Source organism: Hyperolius riggenbachi, chromosome 1 (assembly GCF_040937935.1).
Source record: "Hyperolius riggenbachi isolate aHypRig1 chromosome 1, aHypRig1.pri, whole genome shotgun sequence".
Taxonomy (NCBI): Eukaryota; Metazoa; Chordata; class Amphibia; order Anura; family Hyperoliidae; genus Hyperolius; species Hyperolius riggenbachi.
Window position 1 is genome coordinate 432,123,336 of NC_090646.1, and position 18,850 is coordinate 432,142,185.

At 45.7% G+C, this 18,850-nt stretch overlaps 1 protein-coding gene across 5 annotated transcripts in view; it reads right to left on the reverse strand.

Moving 5' to 3' along the window:
- Positions 1 to 18,850, reverse strand: part of FANCC (FA complementation group C) — a 335,897-nt gene that overhangs the window by 16,038 nt on the left and 301,009 nt on the right. For all 5 annotated transcript variants that reach the window (XM_068237424.1, XM_068237405.1, XM_068237432.1 and 2 more), the window contains 2 exons: positions 13,092 to 13,167; positions 10,293 to 10,368 (listed from right to left, as the gene is read on the reverse strand). In XM_068237424.1, the coding sequence (XP_068093525.1) occupies positions 10,293 to 10,368; positions 13,092 to 13,167 (152 nt within the window). The remainder of the gene's footprint in view (positions 1 to 10,292; positions 10,369 to 13,091; positions 13,168 to 18,850) is intronic.

The window sequence follows — 18,850 nt, forward strand, 5'->3', positions numbered from 1 at the left end:
CAATAACTTTATCACTACTCAGCACAGCAAAATGCTCTACGGTATATCTTGCTTTTTCTGCACCAATTAGGCTTTCTTTGGTTGGTACATTTTGCTAATAATTATTTTATTCGAAATGCATTTTAACGGGAATAATAAGAAAAAACATGGAAAAAAATAATTATTTCTCCATTTTCGTCCATTATAGTTTTATGCATAAAACTCACGCATTTTATTTGCCCATTTGTCCTGGTTATTACACCATTTAACCACCCTGGCGTTACATTTATTGCGGCAATGTGGCCGCGGGTGGTTTTTTTTAACAAAAAAATGCATTTAAGTTAGTGTAGCTAGCACTACACTTCCCCCCAAAGTCCCCGGGCACTGTTCCCCCCCTCTGATCGTCACCGGCGATATTTACCTGGCCGCAATCCCGTGAGAGCCGCAACTTTTCCATCCGGCTTCAGACATTGCTATGGCGACGATCGTGGCATGACGTCATCGACGTCATGCGCAGTTCCGATCGCCGCCGTAGTAACCCCTGGAGGTTATGAAGCGGCTGCGCTGGGGCGGGCTCCGGGGGAGGGGCAATGTAATCGGCAGCGATCATGGGGGGATCAGAGCGGGCCGGCGGCGATTGGGGGGGGGGTGGAGCTAGCCAAGTGCTAGCTACACCCCCCCCCCCCCACACACACACACACACGTGTCTGTGTAGTTTAGGTTGTTACAATGAACGCAGGCATCTCATTGATGCCGGTGTCACTGAAATGGGGACTTAGAGGGTAGAACACAGTTCCCATTCATTGATCTAACGATCGGCGGTGAGAACGCGTGCGGGAGGGAGCGGCGGCGGGAGGCATATCTCTACGCCCCTGGGATAGGAACAGTCTTCCTGCTTGGCGTTAATATACTGCCGCGGACACAGCTAGTGGTTAACTAAACACTTGAGGTAAGATGTGCCAAAATGATGCAACATGCAAGTTTAATAATGATGCCTATATTAATAGAGGTTTCTGGTCCACAAAACATCATCAATAAATACAAAGCCGAAAAACTGTAAAACTAAAGAAGCATTTATTACTACAAGAAAATGTACCTATAAAGGCCTGTTCAAGCTGAAAGCTGGGCACATCACACCGAGCCGCCTCTTCACTGACACTGCTCAGGATTCTAACTAACTTCTAACTACCATCTGTAACGACTCATAGCAGAACATAAAGCCGCATTTACACGCGTAGATGCGGCCACGATGCTCCTTATCAATCGAGCCGCTGATGCGGCTCGATTGATAAGATCCGGCAGGACGGATCTTCGCACCGCCGATTTCCTGCTCGATCGCCGCGAGGGGACAATGGCAGGGAATCGTGCGGGAGATAAGCGGCGCCGGCGGGGACGAGCGGGCAATCGAATGCGGCGCACGCGCGGCGAGCGGGGACGCGGCGGGCACGCGGAAGAGGCGATCCGGCGGCTAATCGAGCCGCCGGATCGCTTCAATGTCCCATGGTGTAGATGGGGCTTAAAATATTATTCAGGATACCCAATTTTATGTTATTTAGCATCAGAAATGCTTTTTACATAAATATATTGCCGTATATTGGTATGTAACCTTGCCTTTCAGGTGTTTTTTTACCCTAGACTATAATGTCTGCCCTGAGCATTCTGGGAGATCAGGTGTCGTTCCTGCTCACTATGCAGAGGCAGAAAAAGATTCCAGTTATTCACTATGCCAGGAGTAAAGATGCCGGCATCGCTGATAAATTTAAAGGTAGCCATACACTGGTCGATTTGCCATCAGATTCGACTAACAGATAGATCCCACTCTGATCGAATCTGATCAGAGAGGGATCGTATGGCTGCCTTTACTGCAAACAGATTGTGAATCGATTTCAGCATGAAACCGATCACAATCTGTGAAGCTTCCGCTGCCCCTCTCCCCCCCCCCCGCATACATTGCCTGCTCCAGCTGGCTCGAGTCCCCCTCTGTCCCCGCGGCTTCTTCTCCGTGCTGGGTTGCGGACCGGCTGCAGCTTCATTGAACTGCCTGTCCGGGGAAGCTTAAACAGTAGAGGGCGCTCTACTGTTTAAACTTCCTGCCGGGACAGGAAGTTCAATGAAGCTGCAGCCGGTCCAGAACCCAGCGTGGAGAAGAAGCCGCGGGGACAGAGGGGGACTCACGCCAGCCGGAGCAGGTAATGTATTGCCGCTAGCGTCGGTCGTCGGGGCATTTGAACTCTGCTATCGACGCACTGCCGACCCGCCGGCGATAGAGCGAAATCTTCCGCACGGACGGATCGACGGGAACGATTGATTTCAGATGGAAATCAATCGTTCTGTCAGAGTTTGCACAACGATTTCACAGCAGATTTGATCACGGTGATCGAATCTGCTGTATATCGGCGGGAAAATCGTTAGGTGTATGGGCCCCTTTAAAATATAAATCAGCTTTTGAAAGGAACTTTTAAGTATATAATATTGATTTACAGCTACATCATGTGTTTATTTTAAAAATTTTTACTCGGTTCAGGGTTACTTTACGTAAGTCCAAACAGCAACCAAGCAACACCTCACAGCAACCAGTTCGGTATTTGGTTTCCATTAATCAGCTTAAAGTACATTGATTAAACAGGACTCAGCTCTGCATATTGTTACTCATCACGCTATAAAAACTAGTTATAATGACAAAAAATGTGCTGCCTTCCAATGTTGGTCTTATGCTGGGTACACACGTTGCGATTTCCCGCTCGATCCGCGTGATCGATTGGATCGATTTGATTATTTCCAACATGTTTGATCAGGTTTCGATGGATACAGCCGTTGATTTTGCATATTAAGTATGCAAAATCCATGGCTGTATCCATCGAAACCCATTCGAACATGTTGGAAATAATCAAATCAATCTAATCGATCCCGCGGCTCGAGCGGGAAATCGCAATGTGTGTACCCAGCATTAAAATGATCTGCTCAGCAGAAAATAAAACATACAGTTATATTGTACTGATGTATTGAACTGGGATCATCTGCCAAAGTCAAAACAATATTTATTTAGAAAGAGCATTAATCTACACAGAATGTATAACTATCAGAATATTATAACAACAATTCTGACATCAGTAGAGTATTAAATATGTGTTAATGTTGGAATTTCAACATATTAATACTAGATTTATAGTATCAGTCGATAATTTGTGGATATATTAATACAATGGCTTGTGGGCTGGGAAGCATTGAAGGACAACTGAAGTGAGAAATATATGGAGGCTGCCATATTTATGTCCTTTTATACAATGCCAGTTGCCTGGCAATCCTGCTGGTTTATTAGGATGCAGTAGTGTCTGAATAATGCCAGAAACAAGCATGAAGCTAACCTTTCAGATCGGACAATAATGTCAGAAACACCTGATCTGCTGCATGCTTGTTCAGGGTTTATGGCTAAAAGTATTAGAGGCAGATGATCAGCAAGACAGCCAGGCAACTGATATTTCTTAAAAGGAAATAAATATGGCAGCCTCCATATCTCTCTTGCTTTAGTTGCCCTTTAAATAATAGAAGTGATTATTGCAATTTGGGTGGTCTGTAGCTGAATGCTGAAGGTTGCTATTGCTGATGCAGCTACATGGCTGCACATTGTGAACAAATACTTTTCTCTAGGATTTCCCAAACCCTCAGAAGCAACAAAGAACAATCACAGGAAGACAAACTGGTCTTGGTGAACATCAGCATTGGTGAAAATTTTACTCAAAAAGCACTTGGTCCTCTACATAAACTGCAGAAACTGTACAAGGGAGCACAGTAACAATGCATCTACATTTACAAAAATATGTGTTATCTTGTCAAATCAAGCTGGGAGTAGGTTTATTGGCAGGACTGCAAAGTTTACTGTTTGAGGACAGGACAATTCTGATGCCAGTTCTGTCTAGATCAGTGCTGTCCAACTGGCGGCCCGCGGGCCGCATCCGGCCCGCCAGGCCACCTGCTGCGGCCCGCTCGTCTCCCTGGGATGCAGGCATGGCTTGCGCTATGGGCGCCATGCCTGCTCCCTCTTACTGTGTCCCCGCTGGCCTCTCCGGTGTCGCCGCTGGCCCCTCCTATGTCCCCCTGCTGCCGCTGCCTCTCCTATGTCCCCCCCGCTGCCGCTGCCTCACAGATCAGACCTCACAGATCGCGGCGACTAATGTAAACAGAGGGCGCATGGTACTCGCACGGAGTACGTCACATGCGGAAGTGAATCATTAGTCACTTCCGCATGTGACGTTCTGCCGCGCGGGTGTCATGCGCGCGCTCTGCTTGCTTCAGTCGCCGCGATCTGTGAGGTCTGATCCAGCGGGGACACCGGAGAGGCCAGCGGGGGACACCGGAGAGGCCAGCGGGGAGACCGGAGAGGCCAGCGGGGACACAGGAGAGGCCAGCGGGGACACAGGAGAGGCCAGCCCCAGAGGTAACGGGCTCGCTACTGGTGGGGGCACCGGTCACTAACTGGGGGGGGCACCTGTCACTATCTAACTGGGGGGCACCTGTCACTATCTAGCTGGGGGGCACCTGTCACTATTTAAGTGGGGGGCACCTGTCACTATCTAAGTGGGGGGCACCTGTCACTAAAGGGGCATTCTGCTTATTTATGTGAAATGCTGTCTATTATGTGCCTCATGACTGCTGAATTTGTCGTGTTGGGGGCCTCATGATTGCTGAATTTGTCTTGTTGGGGTCCACATGATTGTTGGGGGCATCACGATTTTTTTGGGGGCCTCATGATTGCTAAATTTGTCTTGTTGGGGGCATCATGATTGCTGAATTTGTCTTGTTGGGGGCCTCATGATTTGTTGGGGGCCTCATGATTGCTGAATTTGTCTTGTTGGGGGTCACATGATTGCGAACTGTGAGACTATGGAAAAGCTGAATCGTCATCATGAGACAATAGCATTAAACCTACTTTTTTAGCTTTTTAAAACGAAAAATAAAACTGGGAGGTTCTAAAAAATCCCCCACATTTTTCAGGAGTAGGATGGGTGAAATTGTTTATCTTCACAGTTTATTTTCAACTTGGATTTTCCATAATGTTCATGTATGAGTTAAAACGTTTGTATGTAGTTTAAATTGCTGTTGCCACTTTGCGATAAGTGACTTTTGGGTTGCAGTTTGGACACTCGGCCTCCAAAAGGTTCACCACCACTATCCTAATCTAATGTCCCACATTGCTAAGTTCATGTAAATTTGTCTCCACCCGTGGCCACACCCGCATTCTGGTCCATGGCCACACCCATTTTTCGGCGCGGCGCGCTAAGCGCGCCGCTCAATGGATCCCTCGTGTTTTCTGGCGCGCTACGCGCGCCACACAACTTCACCGTTATTTTAAATTGCATTTTGTGAAAAGTGCTGCCAATCTAATTATCCTTTAATTGCATCTTTTCCGGGGGGGGGGGGGGGGGGGGGGGCTGCGGCTCTAGCAAGAACCTTCGGCCCTCCACCATGGGGGCTGAAAAAAAAATGGCCCTCCATGCCCATGAAGTTGGACAGCACTGGTCTGGATTACCATGGAAGTCCAAAACCCGATATTCTCAGCTCCAGCCTTTCCACCAATCTAAGTTTTGTATTGCCTAGACCATATTAATCAGCCTATATTTCAATCTAAAATGCACTACATGCTCTCAACACATTTCTGAGCCCTTTAGGATTTTCAATATTTTTGCATAATTATGACCTAAAATGTCATCGGTTTTTCACAAAGGTTCTAAAACTAGATATTGAGAATTCAGTAACACAAGCAAGAGTCCAAAACGTTATTACTTGTTTGTGCTATGTATTAAAGAGACACTAAAGCGGAAAAAAAATGATGATATTATGATTTGTATGTGTAGCACAGCTAAGAAATAAAACATTAAGATCAGATACATCAGTGTAATCGTTTCCAGTACAGGAAGAGTTGAGAAACTCCAGTTGTTATCTCTATGCAAACAAGCCATTAAGCTCTCCGACTAAGTTAGTCCTGGAGAGGGCTGTTATCTGACTTTTATTATCTCAACTGTTCCTGGACTATTTACTTTTCCTCTGCTAGAGGAGAGGTCATTACTTCACAGACTGCTCTGAAAGACTCATTTTGAATGCTGAGTGTTGTGTAATCTGCACATATTATAGAATGATGCAATGTTAGAAAAAACACTATATACCTGAAAATAAAAATATGAGAATATTTTCTTTGCTGCTAATCTTCTAGTAATTATTCATAGTACACAACCAATTCACTATATCATATATTTTTTTTCGCTTCAGTGTCTCTTTAAGGCTTGTGATCCAAGTCTACCTATTTTGTGTGTGGCTAGAGTATGTTGAACTTAAGTATTTGCCATTTGAGTCAGCTGTTTCAGTCAATGGATGATACTCAGGTGTGAGCATGGAAGTTTTTGCCTCATTTAACCACTTTATTCCATCCATTGAGGGGTTAAAACACGCGAGCGTGCATTTCGGCAGAATGGGCGTTTATTAAACGTCCTATTTGCACTAATTAGTGCACAGATAGGACATTTAGAAACATCCATTTTGCATCAAGTGGTTAAAGAACATGAATCTGGGTCTTCATCATCCAAAACTGATCTTCACAGCACAGGCATATCTTGACGCAACCAAAGAGAAAAACATTTTTTTCTGAAGATCACTGGAAATAATTAGGCACCGTTCACAGCTGCGTTGAAGTGGCAAACGGATCCGTGTAAACAGATGTGATCATTGGTCGATCGGATCAGTTTTTACTCCTTTGCCAATCCGTTTCCGTTCCGCTGCTTCCATTCTGTTTCCCCACATCCCCCATAGACCCCCACCCCCAAAGTGGATTTTGCCCTTTAGAATGATCTGTCTCTTCACTAGTGTGAAGAAACGTTCTGTTTTCTCATTGCTTCCAATGCATCATTTAAGCTTCTGTTTCCGTCCTGCTCGGCTCCACAGTCCAGAAAAATTGGTGCTGCAGGAAACTTGCGTTACGTTCAGCAGGTTAAAGCGAACGGTTACGTTTGAACAGATGGATACGAATGGATCCATAGGTTAACATTGAATCCATTCGCATCTGTTCGGATCCGTTCCGCTAAAGGAAAGTCAACCAACAACAAGAGTAGCTGAGATATCCCTCCAAACCCCAATCACATGGGTGGTCATCATATATTTCCCTCTCATCAGTGTGGTCATTACCGGAGTGAAAGAGATAAAAAGGGTCAATAGTTTATAGATTTTAGCTCTGGCATACCTCAATGAATGTGTCATTGGGCAGAGACATTGAAACAGTAAAAACTTAAAAACTAGGTTTAAATATAAAATAAAACTGCAGGATTTCATAAATAAAAGTCATTTTTAGGAGAAGGAGGATATATACAATTGATTATCTCATCAGTTTATTTTCAGCTCGGATGTCTTTTAACCAGTTCACCCCAAGGGTTTTTATCCTAACGGACCAGAGCAATTTTCAGTTGTCAGCGCTCCTCCCTTTTATTCCCTAATAACTTTATTACTAATCACAAGAAAATGATCTATACCTCGTTTTTTTCGCCACCAATTAGGCTTTCTGTGGATAGTACATTTTGCTAAGAATTTTTTTTATTCTAAATGCATTTTAATGAGAAAAACAGAAAAAAAAGAAAAAAAATCATTATTTCTCAGTGTTCAGCCTTTATAGTTTTAAAATTAAACATTCTCCTGTGGATAAAACAAACACGTTTTATTTGCCCAGTGGTCCCGATAATTAAACCGTTTAGATTATGTCCCTACCACAATGTATGGCGACAGTATATTATTTTGAAATATAAGTGGTTATTTTTCTGTTTGTTCTGGCCATAATTACAAGCCCCTATGTAATAAATTAAAATTAATTTTCCCCCATAAAATATAGAATAAAAAAAGCTGAGTCCCTAAGGCAACTATTTATTTATTTTTTTTAAGCTGATTTTTTTTTTTACAAGTGTTTTTTTGGGGGGGGGAGGGTTGGAAGTGTAATTTTATTAATGATGTGTATATACTTGAAAATGTATGTATTTTGTAGGTGTAATATACTTTTTGGCCACAAGATGGCGCTAGTGAACACTCATAGGACGTGTTCACTTTTTTTTTTTTTTACACTTTATTAAACTGTTACATTTCCTGTTTATGTGAATGGACGTAGCCGCTGTTCGCGGTCACGTCCATTCACTCCAGGCACTGCGATTGGGTAGAGGACTGTTCGGTCCTCTTCCCCAATCACCCAGCACGGGATCCCGACGGTAATGGCGGCGGTAGCGGCGGACACACGGCGGTAGCAGCGGCGGGAATGCGCGACGTATTAAAACGTCATGTTGCTGTTAATAGCGGTAAGCATGACGTTTTAATACGTTAGGATGGCGGTAAATGGTTAAAGGAAACCTAAACTGAGAGGTATATGGATGTTTCCTTTTAAATAATACCAGTTGCTTGTCAGTCCTGCTGATTTCTTTGGCTGCAGTAATGGCTGAATCACACACCCGAAACAAGCATGCAGCTAATCTAGTCTGATTTCAGTCAAAGCACCTGATCCGCATGCTTGCTCATGATCACGAATGATCAGCACGAAAGTCAGGCAACTGTTATTATTTTAAAAGGAAAAATACATATCCTTCCCAGTTTAGATTCCCTTTAAATAAGTGAAGCCACTGTTCTCCTACTCCCCAAACAATGGCCTCAATTCACTAAACTTATCTCCTGTCTTTAATAACTCTTCTAGAGTTGTTACCATGGTGATAAGGCATGTAGTATTCAGGAAACATTTAACCTCAGGCAAGCCCAAAGGTTCATACACACGTCGGATTTTAGCGAACGACCCGTCGTTTGAACGTTCCGTCGTTCGGACGTTTTCGCGTCAAATCCAACGTGTGTACAGACTATCGTTCGGGTGATAAGACTGGTTACCAGCGATCCGCCCGGCGGATCGTTGGTAACCAGTCTTATCACCCGAACGATAGTCTGTACACACATCGGATTTGACGCGAAAACGTTCCGAACGACGGAACGTTCAAACGACGGGTCGTTCGCTAAAATCCGACATGTGTATGGGCCTTAAAGTTAACTCTTCTGTCTTTAAATTAACTCTCCAATCCTTAAAATAACTCCAGAGTTAAAGACAGGCTGTTAATTAGCTGCATGTGAAAATAACTACAGAGGAGGTAAATTAACTACAGAGGAGGTAAATTAACTACAGGAGAGGTAACTTAAGGAATGAAGAGGTAAGATAACTCTCTCACGTGTGGAGGTAAGTTTTCTCTTGCCTTATTATCTCTAGCATGATCTTAGTGAATTGAGGCCAATGTGGGCAACATATCCCCTTCACCTTAACAAATGTGGTCAGCACATCACCCATCTTCCTCTCTGTAACAGGTGAGGCCAGCATATCCTCCTCAAACAGAACAAGTCTTGCCAGCATATCTACCCATATCAATTGTGACCAGCATATCTCCCCACTCCCCCATATCAATTATGACCAGCAACTCCTCCCTCAAGCAATATGGAGAGCCTATCTCCCACATAACACGTGTGGCCAACATATTACACAACCTCGAAGCTATGTTGCTCAGCATATCTTCCCTTCCCCCCCATGACAACCATGGCTGGTATATGTTCCTCCAATAACAAGTGTGGCCAACATGTCCTCACCCCACCCTCCTTCCTTCATAGTAATTGTGGTCAGCATATTTTCTCTACCTCCTATAACAAGTGTGGGCTGGCACTATTACTCCCCCCCCCCCCCCCACACACAAAAAGTGCAGCCACAATATCCCCTACCCACCAAATAACAAAGACCTCTGCCCTAATCCCAGCAAGAACGTTAGTACTCACACCTCCCTGCTCTTCTAATCCTCCCAGATGCTGAGCAGCACAGTGAAGTACAGAAGCTAACACAATAGCCCTATACAGCTCACAAGTGTGCATGCAGAATACATGCAAGAAGATAAATTACTCATGTGAGTGTGCATGCATATCACGTGACACACAACAACATCGGAAGCCATCCAGCCTTATGTGTCAATACCCGAAAATAGACAACATTGCAAAGGTCAAAAGACTCAATGCTGTAGTACGTAACTATCTTATCTGCTTGCTTGTGCTGCTTTACTCTTTGCAGTAGGATGGCAGCACCAGGTGGCGTTGTCCTGTGTATTGGAGGTGGGGTAGAACACCCCTGGCACCTCCTCCTTCCACAGTGACTGCATAGGGTGCTTCCTGAATAGTAATTCCAGAGTTTATAATGACTTCATCTATCATCATGTTTGCCATTTACTGGTCAGTCAATTACACATTATACATTGTAGTAATATAACTCTAAGTTGTACCTCTCTTCAAGGTCCAGATTTTTGAGAATGCTAACAATAATCTGTAGGTGCTGAACAAGGACATGAGATGTTAATCCTGAAAACAAAATATTACAGATGAGTAGGAGAAAAAAAACTAATACATTTACAAATACACTTATTTCTGACAAAAAAATGAGCTCGCCCATTGAAAAACATGTATTGTCATATTTACATAATAATGTCCTGGCCACATTTGCTGGCAGTAAATTGTCACTGGTGGTGGTGGTGAACTCTTTTACACTTAATGTGTTGGTATACGTTAGTGTGCGTTAGTATGCGTTGTTTCCATAGCTGTGCATTGTGGAAAAGATTTCAGTTAAGACGCGTTGGGAACTGTGCCGTAGGAAAACATGGGCATTACACTCAAAATTAGTTTTCTTTCAGTTATAACTGAGAGCAACTGATTAAGTGTAAAAGGGGCCTAAGGGGTCGCGTAGCGCGATCGTCGCTACAGTAACACTTGTTAGTAATGTGCGTTACTGCAGCAATGGCTGTGCTACGAGAGTACTGCGGGTCACACTCACGGTACTCACGGAGGAAAAGAAGTGTAATACTGCCGTACACTGTCTGTGCATGGCAGTATTACCGCAATTTGATGAATAAATCCCTAAGTGATCTTACAAATCTGGAATGGATTTTTTTTTTAAATAGCCGCTACGAGATGGCAAAGGTTTGCAACTCTCATTCAGATCATATTAGACCACAGAAATGATTATTAAAAGATTAAAAACATAGCAGTCACAGTAGTCTCCTGGACACAATGGTCATTGCAAATTTTTGTAATAAATGCCAGTTGTCCTGTATTTATTTAAAATGATTTCACTGCATGTGTGTGCATGCCACTGCAACAGCACAAACCCTAATTCACTAACATTTCAGCAATACTCACTATGCATTGATGTAAGGATTGCAAACTTATGTCACTGAACAGCAGACAGTTTCTTAAAAGGAACCCGAGGTGAGAGGCATATGGAAGCTGCGATTGCCTGACTGTCCTGATGAGCTTTCTGGTTAGTAGTGTTTGAATCGCACACCTGAAACAAGTCTGATTTTGGTCTATTAGACAACCATCAGGAGTGTGTACGCGTGGCACCTAGACGAGCGACTGATAACAGGCAGTTTTGCCCGATCCATCCGGCGGATCAGCTGACACGACTGTTGGGCTGATGTTGTGCAGTCAGCCATGTGTGTACAATGTCATTCGAACGACGCACTTGTTTTGAATGCGGTGATGTCGTGCAATCTATCCTTTCCACGACTAAATAATTAAAAAATGAATACTGTTAAAAATAAGCAATTTTATTCATTAGTCTATATTCAGTAAAGTTCCTCTCTAACTACATAACGACCGCGTCACGCCCGCGGCGGCAGCCCAAGGACCACCTAACGGCGATTGGCGTCAAGTCCTGGAGCTGCAGTTTACCAGGGAACGCTCACGGCTAGCAGACCTTTGAGATCGCAGCTAGCAGACTGTTGAGAGCCGACAGGGGAAAGAATTCCCCTTTGTTTACAATTGTACAGCACTGCCATCTACTGCAGTGCTGTACGAGGGACACTGGGCTGTACCTCAGAGCGACTCGATTTGTGTGGCCTCTCATAGGCTGATGTCTATGAGAGGCCGGGATAAGGTGGTCCTTGGGCTGCTGCTGCGTTAGGTGGTCCTTGGGCTGCCGCCGCGGGCGTGACGTGGTCGTTATGTAGTTAGAAAGGAACTTTACTGAATATAGACTAATGAATAAAATTGCTTATTTTTAACAGTATTCATTTCTTAATTATTTAGTCATGGAAAGGATAGATTGCACGACATCACCGCATTCAAAACATTACGCGATGCATAATATGTTGGCGCTTTATAAATACAATAAATAATAATAAGTGCCGATCGCCATCCTATGGCGATTAGGACGGCACAGGGAGGAAGGAAGAGTGAGGAAGGAGGGAGGGAAAAGCCTCCCTTTCATTAGTAAAAGAAACCAAAACAAAAAACAAAGATCGCAACAGCGATCAGAGACCTCCGACAGAGTGTCCTATTAACACTAAAAGGAAAAAAAAAACATTTGTGTGCAGAGCTGTGGCGCTGTGTAGCAACCTGACCAAGCTGCACAGCCCTCTATTGAGAAAAATAGCCTTGTCACTAGGGGGGTTTAAGCCCAGGTTCATCAAGTAGTTAATGCAGTCTTTCACCGGTCACAAACACATTTTTGATGTCAGCTCTAATTTCGATGGATTGTTTAGGAAGTTGCACGCAATAAAACCAAAAAGTCTTAGGAAGTTGAGTTAACATGGGAGCAGAATTGTGTTCTGGGATCAGAAATTGATGTGGAAGCTATGAGGTAGAGTTGTGCTAATAAAAGCATGGAATACTTTGGAAATTCCCAGAGAAGTCAAACTCTGTCGATTAAAATATAGCAAAAGGAAAGCTGAGGGGGGAAAAGAGATTTATTTCCTTGCCTGAGCACAGATCCTATAACATGATGAAATGAGATGTGAACACATTCAGCTGCACGCTGATGCACAAGCATTCGATATCCTTGAGAATCAGAGAATTACATGCAAAGCTTGTTAACATGACAATGCAACACATGATAGACGAGATGAGAAATGGTTTCCATGGTGGGAAGGGAAAATACGTTCCTTTTCCAAGTGCTGTAGCCAGTGGACAAGTTCCACACACAACCAATTCCATAAACAGGGAGCAGATGAAAAGAATGTCAAATAAATAACATCACATTCGACAGTTACAAATTTCAGCAGAATGACATGAATCGGAAAACATACCTTCATTCTTTCTCAGTAATGCCAACAACAAAGCATGCCATTCGTGGGGAAAGTAAGCCTTCAGTGGAAGCTTAGGCTAAAATAGGGGAGAAACACAGTTGTAAAATTACAATGCATATGTGACAAATGTAGCTACATGACATCATACACGTTTCCCTGTCATTTAAAGAACAACTGTAATGAGAGGGATATGGAGGCTGACATATGTATTTCCTTTTAAATAACACCAGTTGCCTGGCTATCTTGCGGATCATATGGCTCTAATACTTTTAGCCATAGACCCTGAACAAGCATGCAGCTAATCTTGTAAGATCTGACAAAAATGTCAAAAACACCTGATCTGCTGCTCTTCAGGGTCTATGGCTAAAAAATTAGAGGCAGAGGATCAGTAGGACAGCCAGGCAACTGGTATTGCTTAAAAGGAAATATATACGGCAGCCTCCATATACCTCTCGCTTCAGTTGTCCTTTCATTGTATTCTACTCAACAGAGCATTTTATAGCAAAACATTGGAGCATTATATTTTTACCGTACAGCATTAGTTTACTCAGAAAGTTTTCAACAAAGCTAGTTGATAAGAAATTCTAATGAACAATAACATGCTAGAGAGTGTTGCACCCATCATAAAGCATATAAGGTATACTATGGATCACAGTATGCAGACGTAAAGCTAACATGTGTTAGCCCAGCCTCAAGCACAGATATTTTCCTAGACATGCCTAGGCACTTTCTTTATATAAGCTTTGGCATTTGATTAACCACTTGCCGACCGCGCACTCATAACGCGCGTCGGCAAAGTGGCAGCTGCAGGACCAGCGACGCAGATCTGCGTCGCCGGCTGCAGGCTAATTAATCAGGAATCAGCCGCTCGCGCGAGCGGCTGCTTCCTGTCAATTCACGGCGGGGGGCTCCGTGAATAGCCTGCGGGCCGCCGATCGCGGCTCGCAAGCTAAATGTAAACACAAGCGGAAATAATCCGCTTTGTTTACATTTGTACAACGCTGCTAACAGTAGTAGCGTTGTACCAGATCAGCGATCCCCGGCCAATCAGCGGGCGGGGATCGCTGTCACATGAAAGGCAGGAGCCTGTTAAAGGCTGCACAGGACAGATTCGTTCCTGTGCAGCCTCCAATCTCCGGGGAAGGGAGGGAGGAGAGGGAGAATCCTGCGGTGGAGGGGGCTTTGAGGTGCCCCCCCCACCAGCCACACGCAGGCAGGAGCGATCAGACCCCCCCAGCACATCATCCCCCTAGTGGGGAAAAAATGGGGGCGCCACGCCGACAAATGGGTGTGGCCATGGACCAGAATGTAGGTGTGGCCACGGGTGGAGACAAATTTACATGAACTTAGCAATGTGGGACATTAGATTAGGACAGTGGTGGCGAACCTTTTGGAGGCCGAGTGCCCAAACTGCAACCCAAAAGTCACTTATCTATCGCTAAGTGGCAACAGCAATTTAAACTACATACAAACTTTTCAACTCATACATGAACATTATGGAAAATCCAAGGTTTAATGCTATTGTCTCATGATGATGATTCAGCTTTTCCATTGTCTCGCAGTTTGCAATCATGAGGCCCCCAACAAGACAAATTCAGCAATCATGAGGCCCCTAACAAGACAAAATGAGCAATCATGAGGCCCCCAACAAGACAAAATCAGCAATCTTGAGGCCCCCAACAAGACAAATTCAGCAATCGTGATGCCCCCAACAAATCATGAGGCCCCCAACAAGACAAATTCAGCAATCATGAGGCCCCAAACACAACAAATTCATCAGTCATGAGGCACATAAATAGAGAGCATTTCACATAAATAGACAGAAGATAGTGACAGGTGCCCCCCCCCAGTAAGTGACAGGTGTCCCCCCCAGTTAGATAGGGACAGGTGTCCCCCCAGTTAGAGAGTGACAGGTGCCCCCCAAGTTAGAGAGTGACAGGTGCCCCCCAAGTTAGATAGTGACAGGTGCCCCCCAAGTTAGAGTGACAGGTGCCCCCCAAGTTAGAGTGACAGGTGCCCCCCAAATTAGAGTGACAGGTGCCCCCCCCCCAGTTAGATAGTGACAGGTGCCCCCAAGTTAGAGAGTGACAGGTGCCTCCCAGTTAGAGAGTGACAGGTGCCCCCCAGTTAGAGAGTGACAGGTGCCCCCCAGTAAGAGAGTGACAGGTGCCCCCCAGTAAGAGAGTGACAGGTGCCCCCCAGTAAGAGAGTGACAGGTGCCCCCCAGTAAGAGAGTGACAGGTGCCCCCCAGTAAGAGAGTGACAGGTGTTCCCCCAGTGAGAGTGACAGGTGTTCCCCCAGTGAGAGTGACAGGTGTTCCCCCAGTGAGAGTGACAGGTGCCCCCCAGTGAGAGTGACAGGTGTTCCCCCAGTGAGAGTGACAGGTGCCCCCCAGTGAGAGTGACAGGTGTCCCCCAGTGAGAGTGACAGGTGCCCCCCAGTGAGAGTGACAGGTGTTCCCCCAGTGAGAGTGACAGGTGCCCCCCAGTGAGAGTGACAGGTGTTCCCCCAGTGAGAGTGACAGGTGCCCCCCAGTAAGAGTGACAGGTGCCCCCCAGTGAGAGTGACAGGTGTTCCCCCAGTGAGAGTGACAGGTGCCCCCCAGTGAGAGTGACAGGTGCCCCCCAGTGAGAGTGACAGGTGCCCCCCAGTGAGAGTGACAGGTGCCCCCCAGTGAGAGTGACAGGTGTTCCCCCAGTGAGAGTGACAGGTGTTCCCCCAGTGAGAGTGACAGGTGCCCCCCAGTGAGAGTGACAGGTGTTCCCCCAGTGAGAGTGACAGGTGCCCCCCAGTGAGAGTGACAGGTGCCCCCCAGTGAGAGTGACAGGTGCCCCCCAGTGAGAGTGACAGGTGCCCCCCAGTGAGAGTGACAGGTGCCCCCCAGTGAGAGTGACAGGTGTTCCCCCAGTGAGAGTGACAGGTGTTCCCCCAGTGAGAGTGACAGGTGTTCCCCCAGTGAGAGTGACAGGTGTTCCCCCAGTGAGAGTGACAGGTGCCCCCCAGTGAGAGTGACAGGTGCCCCCCAGTGAGAGTGACAGGTGTTCCCCCAGTGAGAGTGACAGGTGCCCCCCAGTGAGAGTGACAGGTGCCCCCCAGTGAGAGTGACAGGTGTTCCCCCAGTGAGAGTGACAGGTGCCCCCCAGTGAGAGTGACAGGTGCCCCCCAGTGAGAGTGACAGGTGTTCCCCCAGTGAGAGTGATAGGTGCCCCCCAGTGAGAGTGACAGGTGCCCCCCATTAAGAGTGACAGGTGTTCCCCCATTGCCTCGCCCGTTACCTCTCTCCTGTGTCCCTGCTGCCGCTACCTCACAGCTCACTAGCTCAGACCTCACAGATCGCGGCGACTGAAACAAGCAGAGCGCGCGCATAACACCCGTGTGGCAGAACGTCACATGCGGAAGTGACTGATTTCACTTCCGCATGTGACGTACTCCGTGCGGGTGTTATGCGCGCGTTCTGCTTGTTTCAGTCGCCGCGATCTGTAAGGTCTGAGCTAGTGAGCTGTGAGGCAGCGGCAGCGGGGACACAGGAGAGGCCACACAAGAGGGAGCAGGCATGGCGCCCATAGCGCACGCCATGCCTGCATCCCGGGGAGAGGAGCGGGCCGCAACAGGAGGCCTGGCGGGCCGGATGCGGTCCGCGGACCGCCAGTTGGACAGCGCTGCTCCAGAGGAAGGTGAAAAATGCCCTTACAAGACAGAAAATAAATCCTTCCAGACTCCAGATGGCAAACAGGTAAAATCCCTGGATCAACACCGCCAGGAATTACTTAGAAATTATAGCCATGGACGTCTTTCAATGCAAGGAAAGCATAAGGGTATATTTTATCAGCGTTGTCACTTTTTCTTAGAACTAGAACAATAAGAATAAAAACATTTAATAGAAATGGAGATGGGTTTGGGCTCTGAAGTAAGAGAACACGCCCTGCTGCGCTCTAATGCATCTTAATAAAATTAAGCAATATAAAAAAGCTGTAGTACCCCATATGTTGGATGCAGCCAAAAGTCCACTACCGCTTAAATAGAAATCTTATAGTGGTCCCTTATTTTTTGCTTTCTTGTAATGGCCCTTATGTTGTGCCTCCTTACAGTGGCCCTTGTGCCAAGTCCCCCGTATACTGACCCCTAAGCAGTGTGCTCCTTATACTGGCCCTATGTTGTACCGTCTTATAGGTTTGCCATAGTGGTCTAGTCACCCCACTTCCCCTTATAGTTTTCCGTGTTGATCTAGTGGTACCCCTTATACTTCTCCCAGGTGGTCTATTCAAGTGGCCCCCTGCCCCATGCAGGAATCAGTGTTGGAACAGGAAGCATACAGGGGAGGTACTAGCTCACTTCTACACTATCCAGCAATGCCTGTGGAGCTCCTGTATTTGCAATCTAGCTGATCTCCTCTGTGGCATACATCAGATGTTCTTATAGTTGTCTTGATCCCTGCTTGCAACATTTCTGTCTAGAGGCCTAAGCACTGATCCTGTAACCTCCACTTGAATGCCAAGGGTTGTAGTATAAGAATTCATGTCACATTATTGGGAACTTATTTGTTAATATATTGAGGCATATTTATTAAGATAGGTGAAAAGAAAAAAGGAAACTGTGGTTGAAGGGGAACAAATGCCCAAAACAAGCCATCAGGATCCTTGTTTGACTTATCAACAGAAAGATAATTGGTTCCGCTGGGTAACCACTCCACTTTCATTCCAATTTTCTTTGCACGTGCCTTGAAAAATTTGCATGTGTGAATGGACAGAAGATCCACTTTAACCTAAATAATTATTCCCTGTGAGCTAAACATCCTTGGTGCCAATCACAGCATTTGTAAATACTTAAATACTTAAAGCCAAATCAGAGATTTGTGATAAATGCATTCCAGCCATATTTCTCTTTTGTGCCAATACAGTAAGACACGTAAGCAGTTATTTTCCCCAACAGATCAGTTATCCTCTAAATACAGCTTTCTAACAAGTGAAAGCTATGACTTGAGGATTTCTCTGTCTGCCACGCAAACAGACTTGGAAACAAATAATAATCATGCAGACATCTGCAACTGCAGCAGCAGAAACACGTCGCTCGGGGCAAGAAACGTCAAAGTGTTTGACTTGACACAAAACATATTTTAGATTGTGAGTCAAAGTCTCCTCCAAAGTAAAAGCAAGCAGACTATGGAGTAAGGACATATTCATGCCTGAGGAATAAATATGCATGTCCACAGTGATTACTTTTCATCTTTCCAAGTATTAGCAAAGTGCTATCACCTGCAGCAGAGTTCATTCAAATGTACAGTACACCAAAATCGAGTAGAGAAATAGCTTGATTACATGAAACTGCCAGCAAGGCTTACTACTCTTGCTACACAGCGTACAAAAAACAGACATTAGCAAGCAGTTGGGCACAGGATGAAACTATTGCCTTGATAGTATATAAGGCTGGTATGCTGACCTATGAACTGGCTTAAAGGACTACTGTAGGGGAGTAGGGGGAAAAAGATTTGAACTTACCTGGGGCTTCTAATGGTCCCCCGCAGACGTCCTGTGGAAAACCACTGCGCCTGCCCAGCTGCATCCTGGCTCCTGCTGACGTCACCGGGAGCGTACTGCGTTCCGTAGTTGGCCTGCGCAGTACACTCTCGGCGACATCAGCGGGAGCAGTGGTTTTCCAACTTTAACGTTGCAAATTCCGGAAGTGAACCGTTGGTGAGGACTGGAGCATCAGTGACTGGCTGCGCGGGCACAGGACGTCTGCGGGGAACCATTAGAAGCCC